The following is a 13,469-nucleotide window of genomic DNA, read 5'->3' on the forward strand; positions in this document are numbered from 1 at the left end:
AAGAGTGGCTGAAGAAGAAGCACATCAAGGTTCTGGAGTGGCCTAGCCAGTCTCCAGACCTGAATCCAATTGAAAATCTTTGGAGGGAGCTTAAAATTCGAGTTGCCAGGCGACAACCTCGGAACCTGAATGATTTGGAGGCTGTCTGCAGGGAGGAGTGGGCCAACATCCCTGCCGAAATGTGCACAAACCTTGTCACCAACTATTAAAAACCGTTTGACATCTGTGCTGGCCAATAATGGCTTTTCTACAAAATATTAACATGCTGTTTGTCCAGGGGGTCAAATACTTGTTTTTCCTCATCAGATGGTTATCAATTTTAATAAATTCATATGATGTGATTTTCTGGAATTTTCTTTGGGATTCTGTCTTTCACTGTTAGAATGTACATATGATTAAAATTGTAGATTGTTGCATTCTTTGTAAGTGGGCAAACCTGCAAAATCAGCAAGGGGTCAAATACTTATTTCCCCCACTGTATCTTACAGGTGATAATCACTAGGCATTCCTCTTTTTATTTTAGTTTCCAATGCTACACAACAAGGAAAAAATCAAAGCCAATAATAGTGAATTATATGGAATATGAAAATGTACAGAACTATATAAGAAGCTCCAGTCTTTGCAAGTCTATAATGTCAGTATGTTAAGCCAGTATCTATATTCCGTGGGAAACACAGAACCAGTGAATGAGATTGTCACTGTCTAATACATTTTGCAACATACCAAAGCCTAATGCTGACAGAAAGCATAAACTTGTGTATATTTTTTTCCTATGTGACTTTATGAGTTGTGCAGTGCATTTCACTTTGTCCCCTAGCTCCGATGTTTGCGTGTTTGACTCCTATCTCACAGACCCGGGCACTAAATCTGCTTGCAGCTTTGATGGGGGGAATTGTTATTTCACAGCTGACTTTTAATAATATCTGGGAACAGGAGGCGCATCTCCTAAGCCTCTTTGTGCTGCCGGATTAGCTCCCACACTGCACCATTGACCCTAATTTGATTTAATGTTGGCGACTTTAAGGAAGAGAAGAGAGGAGAGACAGAGAGTGAGAGAATCTAATCCTCTTGTAAAGAATGAGCTGATGGGATGCACGGGAAAAGGCGAGAGCGAGGGATGGAAATGAAACGACAGAGGTTTCCTATCAGGAAAAGAGGCCATTGAGTGTGGCAGACGAGGTGTGTACAGGCACTGGCAAATAAAAATCCAATTTGGGTAGGAGCGGGTGACCGAATCACGAAGTCAAGAGAGGTAGAAGAAGAGAGGTGGGAGGAGAGAATCCTGTTAGTCCGACAATTACGGCTATAATTCTTATGTGGCCCACATTCCCGACAGCTTATCGTTTTTCTATGAAGATGGAATCACATATCTCTACATCAAGCCCACCATCCTTCCAAGTGACAGTCTGCATTAGCTGGCAAGGGAAGACCTAACATTTTGTGAGTGCATGCATATACTGTATGTGTGTGTAGATACCAAAACCTGCGTGTGTCTACAAGTGCTAAGGCTGTGACATTTTACGTCATCCTCTATCTCAAGGGGGACTTATGCATCAACACTGTCATCATCACAGGGTTCTCTTGTTCCCTGGTGGAGCTGAAACTGCCAACACATCCCCCCCACGACCATCTACCCTGTCATTAGACTGCACTCTAAACACAATGTGTCATCTGGCTGTTTTGATGCTGTCTGCCTCCACATTGAAATGAGAGGAAAGCACACAATCAGAACATTGGGGATAACCGAAATAGAGAGACGAAGAAGGACACAATGTGAGGCAGAGATGGACACACACTATTGAGTACTTGTACTATTGTACAAGTGAGGATAGAAAATGCAACCCTTCCCTGTGCCCCTCCACTCTCCACACATGAACGCGCCCTGTACCCACACTCAGTCAGAGTGACACTGATGGAGCTAATATGAGAGACGTCAGCAGCGTTGCCAGGGAGAGGTATTTATTGGCAAGGTGAAAGCCAAACGCAGTCAATTACACTGCCTGTCTGCCCAATCATTTCTCACCAAGAGAGATGGCCAGCCAAGATAAACTGGTTATTTCACAAAAACAATCCATCTGGAAAGATGATGTGCTCCACAGTCAGAAGCCACCTTCCTGCACTCTGGAATGGGATAATGGCAGGGAAATAGAGCAGCTCACAGAGGCCGAGAGGTGACATGTGCGCATGTGTGTAGGTGTATGGTGGTTTTTATAGTATGTGTGTCATGGTGACGGCTGCTCCATCCTCCCCACCTACCTGCTATTCTGCACTCTGTAGTTTGTTTATTTCTGTTGTTTCTTTTTTATGTGGCTTATCACGTCCTGTTCATGATCCATCATACCTCTTTTGCCCTGTTGTTGTCACTGCCTCAGGTATCTGCTTTAACCACCTGATTTTGCTCATTTGCTCACAAATCTGCACATTAGTGCCATAGTGTCATTAGTTCCCAAGTAGAAGAAAGGCTATGATGTCTGTGTGGCGCTGTTTTTTCCATTTAAGTAACATTTAACTGCATCAGTGTACTGTCTGCTGTTGATGCATTTTTCTTAAGAGAGACTGTCTAACTTTTTAATGAAGAAATAAAAAGTTGAAGTCGTAGGAAATAATATGCACTTTTCATAGTTCAATAAATTCTGGTCTTGGTCTGATATGACCAGCAGCTTTTGCTACACCGGGGCTATGGGGTGCTAAAGCCACGTCACAAATCTGCGCAGCTCCAGTTAAGCCAGTTCAAACATTTTAGTATTATTTTTAAATAAAGGAATATGTAAATGTTAATAGTTCCGTTCCCAATCCAGTCCCTGCTTGGGCCGAGCACGTACCCTATGACGTGTGTGTATGTGTGTGTGTGTGTGTGTGCGCGTGCGTGCGTGCTTATGCACATTAAGTTATGTTTTGGGATTAATGTTTTCTGATCAACAGAAGAGTGCTGGTAGAAATGCTAAAGTATAAGCTAAATGCATTGTACTTCTTGTTGTGGCTGCACTTTGGATAATACTGATTTAACTCTGAAGTCATGAAAATCAATGATTTTCTTAGCACCCCATGTATCAGTAAAGCTCCCCTTTAGCGCCGGTAGAGAAAAAATACCGGTACCGGCCATGTGGCTAATGCTAGCTAATGTTGACAAACTATAAATACTAGCTATTGCTACATAGCTGACAAAACTGTGTCTGCTGAATCTTCTCCGGTTTTGTTATGGTTACACTATTTTCGCATTAACCATTATGCTGTAATTGCCACTTGTGGCAACTGTTCAGCAAAAGTTACACAAGCTTACATAAAGACTTCCTTTGATGAAAAGACAGAAACCAAATAATCTAGACTGGTTTGCATTTTATCCAGAGATAATAATTTAAAGGTAACTTGCCAAACACATCACTGATTAGTGTTGCTTGTGAATGTGGCATATATGTTTCATGTGGTCTGCTAATCAGTCCAAGACATTCAGTATGGATGTTTTTATTCTCTGTATTTCCTCTTTTTGTTCCTGTTTACTGCATGTGTGAGACACTCCTTTTTAGACTCCTGCCTCTGTGTATTTACATCACATACACAGAACTGAGCGGATGTTCTCAATTCTATGAACTGTTAAACAAAGGCAGGCAGTGGATCAAAACAAACTGAAATGTTCCTGAATCAAAAAATTACAGGCTGAACATTTTCAGAACATAGGCATTCTTTTTCTTTTACCTTCACTATACGCCTCTGTCTGTGTCTGAGAGTGGATGTGTCTTGATGAAAAAAGAGGGACAAGGTGCTTTTGGAGTGGATTGGAAATTTGCATTCAGCTGTTGGATCAAAGTCACATTTCCCTTCAAACCAAATTAACTGGGGGGGTTTTCTGCAGGCCACTGTCACAAGGCACATTCAAGAGACTCATTTTATAGCCATTTCTATTTTTGCCTGATCATTTTTTCATTACAGAAACACCTTCACTAGCTTCATGGGTCTTTTATTCTTTAGCCTCTTTGATATGCTGCCGCGTCAACGCAACAGCAATGAAAAGAGAAAACAAACAGAAATATCTATTTTCTCTTTCTCACCTGAGGGGATAGAGGAATACATTTGAATAATCTTTTCCACTGAGATGACTAATCCAAAGTAAATATGAATATTTAAATAAAATGAGGGTTTTCTGATTCATGGTAACACACAGGTTAAAGTACTAGTGACCTTTTAGCCTTTCACCTGCTGAACTGCTTCAAAAAATATGGAACATTGTTAAACTTCTTTTGCTGTTAAAGAGGGAATTTAACTAAATAAAATACAACATGACCAGATAAGATCACCCACTGCAAATGAATGAACATACATCAAAGGTAAGATTTCCCAAAACCGAGATTATTCACCTTGGTAGCCAGAAGTCGTGTCAGGTAGATCTCAGATACCATCTTGCTGCCACGATCGCCCTCCTTCTGGTCTCCGTGCTCATGGTTCTTTACCAGGTGCCAAACCTTGACCCCGCTCTCCAGGTCAGGAGTGATCATAGGAGTACGGGAACGCAGGCTGTCAGGGCTTCCAGTGTACTTGATCATGTTCTCTGTGTAAAACAATATGCATTAGTTTTGATGTAATAAATGTAAATCAAAAGTCCAGTCAGCATTTGTTTTCTTCTAGGATCAGTAAAACTTCTTTTGGTTTGTAGCATCTTATTGCATTAATAATTATTTAAACCTATAAAGATTGGTAAACTGTACGCTGAAAATAAAAAGCTGAATTTTGTTGCCTGCATCAGAAAGAGAAAATAAGAAGATAATCAAAGAGAGGACACTGAGAAAACACATCGAAACTTTAAATCAGAGCAGAGTATGAGGTAAACAAGAAGAAAAGAAGCAACAAAAAAGCAGCAACCAGACTTAGGCAGCATAAACACAGAAAATGAAAGGAAAGCCATGCAACCTGCATGTCAGCTACAGAATACAGTTATTTGGCTTGTGGCTTCCAATTTACAGGTATGTGAGATTGGATATGAAACTTTTAGAAAGCGTGCATAGTTAATTTTTCATGCCTTCTTGTCCTAGGGACAAGACATGGCATCGCCGGCTGACACAAAATCGAACAGGTGTCAGACGAGATGAAATATGTATGGCCCACCCAATGGCCGGAGTGGCGATGACATTTCCAAACACATGGCTCAATGAATGTTTACACAGTGTGAAAAAATTGATCAGTGGGTGCGGTTTCGAGAGGGGAGTGGAGAAAAAGGAAAAAAAAGTGTTTTTCCACTATGACAGAAATCAATCTGTTCCGAGAGAAAAGCAGGACTGTATGGAGGAGAGAGTTCAGGGGGAAAGAGACAGCTGGAGACATCAGATACAGAAAATGTGTGTTGACTGCTCAAATTTAATTACAGTATGATCAACTGAAAATGTTCGTCTCTCCTATAGGGTACTGCATTGAGCAATATTTAACTGTAGCTTTGTTATAAGACCTGTGTCAAGTATTCTTCATCGGGCTGGTATTACTTATATTTTTGCAGTGACACTGGACAAGTGTGACACTAATTGTGCTGTTTTTTAGGTCGTGAGCTGGGTCTTTGTGAAAAATGAGAGTGGGTAGTACACTCATTTTGTGTTACTTATTTATTTAAGAAGTTAGAAAGCTGAGGGTGAAGCAGAGTCAGGGATATAGGGGGAGAGAGATTTCTGGTTGGATTCTATTCTGATCCAGCTTCACACAAAGGAGTTTTTTTCTCTTTGCTGTTTTCCCTTTGTGGTTTTTGATACAAACATTGCATTAAAGACACAAAGGTTTCTCCTTTCATTGTCTAGCTCAACATGTTACACAGTGTATGTCTTAATCTCTGGACTTTTTCTGTCCACAACTTTCTCTACTCCTCCACTCCCTCTCTTCAGCAGATTTATTAAATTCAGCCTTGTCTCTTTATTGGTTATTTGGCCATTGTACTCGGGGAGAGTTCAAAGTCACTCTCAAGTACCACACCAGTTGTGAAGGGGATCAAACTCACCTTGTCCTATCTGGTCTAATTTGGAGCCCAAGAAGTGAGGTGAGACCGTATGGAGATGAGGCGATGCTAATAATGTGGCACCACATTTGATGTGTCTGAAGTGTTTGTTGCCAGTGAGGCTGGCCCTTTGATCAGAAACTAACTTGATGGTTTCCTAGGTTCAAGGAGATGTGGAGCATACGGACAGGCGGAAAAAACACTGGCACATGGAAGTACTTTGGAGTCTCAAGAAGCCAGAACAAAAGAGGAAAAAGTCTATTTGGTGTTTGCTATATTTTAAAAATCCTTTTAACTCCTCTAAATTGTGTCTTGTCTTTTTAGGTCTGTCAATGTTGTCATACAGGATCCTGTAGACGTTCGTCATCATATATACATTCTCAAGTGGAGGCATCCACTGCTGTGGGATCTGTTAGTTTCTATTAGAGTGTTTTGTTCTTACTCTAATAATATTATTTTATATATATTAAATACAACATGATTAAATGAGACACTTTAATGTACTTAAACCTTCTGTACCCGCCATTAGGTCCAGTTGTATCTCTATCTTAATGTATTATTAATGTGAAATAATAACAGTATTTGACTATGTTGTGAATATTTTGCAAGATATACATGTAGTTTCTAACAGTGTGCCTTGTCCAAGATGCACAGAAAAAGGTCAGCTTACCATATTTACTTGCAGAAGTTCGAGACACAGTGGAGTTGTTTACTGAATTGTAGGCTGTAACTTGCTTTGGAACCAGGGCCATAACTGCATTATCAGTTACCTGAAACACAGACACACATGTATTATGCAAAAGACTATTGAAAACAAAAGCATTGTGCAGAGATTTTGTTTTTTCATTTGTGCAGGTTTCTTACACAACCAATCAGAAAACCCATAGTTATTGCGTTGGTGTCATTTTCTATATTTCATCTATTTTGGTTTCATGTGAATAAACAGAATATCATATTACCCTTATGTGCTCTATTCAGTCCACACATACATATCATGACTGACAGGGGGAGGGAGAGTTTAGCAGAGCATCGTACAAGCCTGTGTGAGAGGGGACGTCCCACAGTCTCTATTCAATAATACCTTTCCTCTAGGGTTGGGTGGTGCGCGTGTGAAGGTGTGAAGAATCAAGCTGTGTGTGTGTCTGTGTTGGTCGTGCACTCCCCCTTCCTCAGTCAGCCAAACAGGTTTCAATTAACACAGCTGGGATGTCCCAGCCGTGCCTCCACATACACACACATACAAACACGCACACCCCTAGCATAATAGCATAATCTGGCTACATGTGCTGCAGGGTAAGACAGGGTTAATTGAAGTGATCTCTATCAGAGTGTGGGTGGATGGGACAGGGAATAAGGTCCGGGGGCCTTTTGTGCGTGTGTGTGTGTGGGGGGGGGGGGCACAACTGTGATAGAGTACATGTGCACGAGCAGGGGTCTTATTAAGATTGCATCATTATTTCACCCAGTACCTCAATCTGCTCCCTATGCATAATATGTTTATATTATTGTGAACAGGAGGTCCACAGGGCGGATCTTGTTATTCCTTTGTGGGCAGCCCCCAACCCTCCAACATCCTTAAGCATGCTCCCTGATCACTGCTCTTATATGTTGAATGGATATAAAACGAGCACAGCACAATGGAACATAATGAAATGGGAAATAGAGAGAGAGGATAAAGGCAGAAAATGGAGCACAGTTTCCTGAAAGAGAGGAGGAGGAGAGATATGTCTCTCATTATGGTACAGAAAGATCTGATATGGCAAATGCCAAATTTATGTGATGTTTTCCTGAACAAGAAATCAAACTTTTCACTGAGTTTGTGATGCAAACATTGTAAGTGAAGGCAGAGTGAGTGAATGAGTTTGGCTAGTGGCAGATGAAACCAGATTAGTTTAGAGCACATGATTCTTTTGAGTGTGTCTGGCCGGTCATATTAGCTTCTAATAAGACAAGATGTCTGGAGGACATCCCAAGACCAAATATTGTGCCACATCTGGGTTGGCAGGGGTGGCATCAATCAATAGAGTGCATCAATGGATTTGATTAGTAAAGCGACAAGATCTTCAACAAAATTATTTATACATTTAACCTTTTTAAACTCAAGCCATTTCAGTGAAATTAAGTTATCATGCCAAGCATGGAATTGCAGATGCCCTTGACTGAAGTCTCCCCTCCCCTGAAGTATCTCCTCTCTTCCTTGCTCTTTGCTTTGCCTCCTAACAAATTTTGAGCAGTGGATGGGAGTGTTTTTTTTTTTTTTCCTGTGGTCTGTCAAGGATAAGGCACTCTTATTCCCTGGCCTGAAAAAATTAATTAACTTCTGTCTTCATTATCTTATCTCTGATTCGAATCAGCTCCCTAATCCATTCCCCCCACGCCTTGTATTCCAAGCCTGTTGACACTTGCTGATGCTGATATTTAATTTAGGCACCATGCAAACTGCACTTGAAGGGGACAGGGGCTGCTTGCTTAGCTGCTCGAATTATTAACACACATGTTGTGACAAAGCAGACCTGTTTTTCTGTTAAGTCTCATTCTGGTGTGCTGGTTAGCTGGTAGCATTTGTAATTAATGAGTAAGATGTCTTTGTATTTTGTACATATGTCTTCATGTTACTGCATGTTAATAGATGTGTCTATTCAGATCTTACCTAGTGTGTCTGTGACCACTGTCTATTCTGTCCATAAAATCGATGCCAACACTAATCCATTTCAGAAAGAAGACGACACTTGGCCTGCACATCAGATTTTATCTCAAGCCCTCTCCACACATAAGAGATTACTTCCAAGTGTCACTATTGTTGGTCACTTTCCTGCCTCACCCTGCCTCATTCCCCCCCACCTGACAGATAACTTGTGTTGGTTGTGTGTGTGGGGTGTGTCCCTGTCAGCTGAAGACAAGCACAACTAAAAGGATACAAAAGTGCTATGACTCAATTGTCCATTAGATAGTTTTGGAGCTTAGTGAAGATCAGAGAGGCTAAAATGAAAAAGTAAAATTCCCTAGAAATGTTTAATACTAAATATCAGGCCTTTGTGTTGTGTTTGTATACCTTTGCTGTGGAAACAACCATACTTTTTTTGAAAGAAAGAAGATGTCAATGAAAACATTATCTATCTATTGCAAGTTTCTGCAGATAGCTTTTTTCAGATTTTTTTTTTTACTCCTTTCTCTGTGAGATCTAAACCTTTACAAACACTTTGTATTTCTAAAACTTCAAACTTCAATTACTTTAAAATTGTACTCTTAAGTGTAATCACTCTGTAAATGTTCATTCAAATGATTTTTAAAAACTTGCACACATGTCAGACATACACAGACCCTGAGGAAACATGCTTTGAATCAAGCTCTTTAACAGTTAAAATATTGAGGTTATCTTTTATTTTGGGCATTATAACGAGTTTAATGCAGGTTGCAGTTGTTTACATTTTAGAATAAACAGTCAAAGGCGTACCTGATAATGGGCCAGCATGTTCAGTCTCTTCCAGTCACCTTCGATCTTAGTGGTGACGTCCTCATCCTGCAGGATCATGCGCTGTCCTCGACCCTGACGCCATTCTGCAATCGCAAAGAAAAAACTAAATGAAAAGATCAGGATATTGCCAACCATATTCACAAAAACAATACTTACTATACAAAATATGATTTTAAATTTTTACTCTTATTTGTTTCCTCTGCCAAAGAGAATCTGTTTTTTGCCCCTTTTCTGTCAAGATATCTCAAAATCTTGCCATGCTGTGTGGTACAAGACACTATTGACTTTGGTGGCAACTAGAAGTGAGAACAGGTTCTGATAACGCTAGTTTTAATTGCAGGAATGTTTATATGGTACTTAATTCTGTCATTCACCTAATGTATAGTGGCTGCATGTGTAGTACTCTGATTCTCCCCATGGATTTAAAAAAGTTAGTTTGTAATTCTAACTGTATTTGTAATTCTTAGATGAAAACATGAACTACATCAACAACAGAAAAAAGCACCAGAAAAAAAGCAGAAGAAAGCATCACTTTTCTAATCAGTCTGCCAGAGAAATTCTCCATCTTTAACTACTGAGGTTTTTCAGAACAATCATTTCACATTGTCATGAAAAGTCTGAATAGAATCAAAAAGAAGCAGAACAACACATCATTTTAAGAGTAGGAGAGAAAGGCAAAGAGATGTAGAACCAAAAGAGAAATGGCACACACAAGGACAGTAACAAGAGGCGAGTTGAATTAATCACCCACTCTACTCTTTTTTAGAAAGAACCTCTCCCTCTACCGCTTTCCATCTCTTTCCCTGGTTCGATCGATGGGTGTGATTACAGCTGCATGCCCGTGGCTTGTTCACTTCCTCTTCCATCTGCAGCACCAGGCCTTATGCTCTGCTCTCTGAAGGCGCTATTGGTCCTTGCTTTCCCCTTGTCAACACCCCATCCACTGCTCTAAGCCCCCTGCCTAGTTGCTCTTATTGTTATCTTATTGCTGGGAGCTTTGGCAGAAGCAGTCCAGACTCATATCCACAGAGAAACCAGAAAGCTGCGCACAGAAAGAGACAGCTTACCCAAAGGCTGCAGATCACCTAATTTCCATACTTTCAACAAGTAACTTCCAGTGCATTTACATGACCTTACAAGTGAATTACATCTACACTACATATACACCAGGCTTCCCACATCTGTGCAACCTCAGCACAAAACAAAACAAAAGCTTTGATAGAAACATCTCACAATACCCCAGCAAAATTATCATAAGTGAAAAAGGAAAGCCACCTCGAAAACAAACAAGCAGATGATTCCTCTATTCTTTTTGTCGACATCATGGGCTTTATGAATATGTTATTGTGTCTGTGCTCCTTGCTGTGCTTCCCACTTGCGTCGGCCACTGTCATCTCCCATTCTGATCACAAACAGGAAAACAAAGCAGCAATCACTGTGGTGCATGATGAGGCCTGTCTTTGGAGGATCGACCAGAATTGTGTTCGCATCTGAAGAATCCGCAGGAAATAAAGATTCTCCTGTTGTTTTTGTCTATACAGTACATCTTCCTATAAAGATGCAAATGAGCGCGCGTCTCCAGTCGAGAAGAAATGAGAAAAAAAGAAAGGCAGACAAGAATAAATAAAAGAATAAACTTGGTGTGAAACCAGAGCAAACTGAGATTACTCTGATTCCCAAAACCAGTGGTCGCTACTCAATAGGAAGAGCAATGTGTGTGTATGTATACATAGACTTGCATTATAGACTCATACACAAGTATGGAGATAAGGGCTTTGGGGAGTGTAAGGAAGCTGATGGTGAACAAAAAGGCTGAAGGTGACTGTTGTACTCCGCAGAGATGCATGACACACATTTGCTACTGGCATCACACACTACGGGCACAAAGACACACACACACACAGGGCCTAGCTTCTTTGTTCTCATGCCCCATCTCTCTGAAACCCTGTGGGGAAACTGTGGATTGCGGCAGAGGGGAATTAAAAACAATATCTTGGAAAACAACGCTCCTGGACTATCTGTCTCAGGACAGGCCTGCCACAGTCCCATTATCCTTATCAGCTGTTGCAATCAGTCTGTGTATATGTGTTTGTGTGTATGTGTCAGAGAGCCACTGATATTACCTGTATACATAGAGCTCTTCTCTTCAAGTTAAAGTGCGTCAAATAACAAAACAATCAAATGGAAAACGTGTTTCCACTCAGCATGACGTGCATGAAAACCATACAGGCGTGAAAAGATGACAAACATGTCTGTTTACCGACTCACGATTAGCAGAGAACTTTCTTCTAATTGGTGCACAGTGTGCAGCATGTGGAATAAATACTATAAATATAGCACTGAAAAACATTTTATTCCATAGGAATGTTCTCTTGTGAGCTTGCATTTACTCATTCTCTCTCTCTTACTCACAATCACACACGTACAGAACCACTGGCCAGCTAACTCTGACAATTTCCAATTCCCTTTCGTAATAAAGCAATAATAGAACAACACATCCTGCCCATAGGGGGCTATAAAACAATTTTATCCAGGAATGTCGTCAAAAGGCTAAACCAATCTTTTCACTTTGCTATCACACTGGCAGATTCCCTACGGTATCCACTCAGCCCATCTTAGATCCAGGGTTGGTTATAAATATACTATTACAGACACACAACAGGGGCTTAGAAAATCCATCTGGTAATATTAAACCATAAAAAGCACAGTGCATGGTGCAGAGACAGCCTGTAGGTATCGGCAGACAAACAATCATGGATAATATTGTTAGGCTCACAAGTATTCATGTCTCTGTATATCTACTGTACACACACACACACACACACACACACACACACAGTATACTTAACCCCCTGATCACTAGATGTCTTCCAGAGAAGGTATATCATTGCATCCTCTCATATCAGAGGCCCCTTAAAGTAATTTGCAAATATATTAGACCCACGTTACATACAATTGAGATACCCAAGAAATACAATTATACAACTCAGGGAAAATAACTACATACTGTAGGTGCCCATAGGGGTCATAAATGGCAGGCAGGAAAGAAAGAAAGATTTTGTAGGAAGAGATCACTGAGCGTCTCGATTGATTAGCTGATCAATCATGTGACTCAGATGCTAGTTGACAAGAGAGTCGATCGATGGAAACTTTGGGGAGGGGAGAGACCAATCTCAGACATCTGACTGAGAGAGCCAGGAAGTCATGTCTCCCGAGGTTGAAAAGAAAGCTGCTTCTTTATATCTAAGAAGACTTTTTAAGAGGGGCTGGGAGGGGTGGGGAAGCCTTTGTAAAAAATCAATGGGTGTCTAAGTTCAGCCTGCTTTTCTCCAGGCACATAGATGGGAAACTACATGGATAGAAATGTTTCAACAAGCTGTAAGGTAACCACAGGGGTGTGCGTGAGCAAGATCAACTACAGCCCTGAAATGCAGAATTATACATATACCATTATCAACATGCAAATACATGAAGAAGGGCAAAACTCTTCAGCAGCCAGTCATGACAGCACTGGAAGGGGTATCACAGTAACTGTTTTCATTAGACTTAACCTGCATGGTAAACAAAAGGTTCCAGTAAAAAAGTTGTACCCAGGTCCATGTCAGAGGCTTTTAGACGGTGGGAGTGTGGGACGTTCTTGTAGATGGCATCCAGGATCTTCTCCTTCACCTGGCTGATGGTATCACAGTTCAGCACCTTCACCTGGATCTCTGGGCTTTTCTCATTCTCTGGATGGATGCAGTTCACCACCTGTAGCGGAAATACACACAAGAATGCCACTGTGAGGGAGGGGGGCTGGCAGCAAGTTGCCAGTGAAACACTATTCCAAGCGTTGCCTTGCCAAGACAGATTTCATAACATTTTACATGAGGGAAATGTTTTCTGGGTATGTATAGGTAAGGATTCTTGTAATATTTGCACTTGCAGGATTCAACCTCAAAAGATAAACGCATGTGTCCAAGATGGTTTAGTGCAAAGGATAAATTGAGCTATGCCTAATCATTGTTTAATCTTGGCAAAGCAGAG

At 40.8% G+C, this 13,469-nt stretch overlaps 1 protein-coding gene across 1 annotated transcript in view; it reads right to left on the reverse strand.

Annotated features, from left to right (window-relative positions):
• Positions 1-13,469, reverse strand: part of plxna4 (plexin A4) — a 64,027-nt gene that overhangs the window by 13,735 nt on the left and 36,823 nt on the right. Inside the window, exons 19-22 of the mRNA XM_046071929.1 lie at positions 13,034-13,193; positions 9,423-9,526; positions 6,639-6,738; positions 4,353-4,543 (exon numbers count right to left, since the gene is read on the reverse strand). Coding sequence (XP_045927885.1) covers positions 4,353-4,543; positions 6,639-6,738; positions 9,423-9,526; positions 13,034-13,193 — 555 coding nt within the window. The remainder of the gene's footprint in view (positions 1-4,352; positions 4,544-6,638; positions 6,739-9,422; positions 9,527-13,033; positions 13,194-13,469) is intronic.

This window comes from Micropterus dolomieu, linkage group LG16, assembly GCF_021292245.1.
Source record: "Micropterus dolomieu isolate WLL.071019.BEF.003 ecotype Adirondacks linkage group LG16, ASM2129224v1, whole genome shotgun sequence".
Lineage (NCBI taxonomy): Eukaryota > Metazoa > Chordata > Actinopteri > Centrarchiformes > Centrarchidae > Micropterus > Micropterus dolomieu.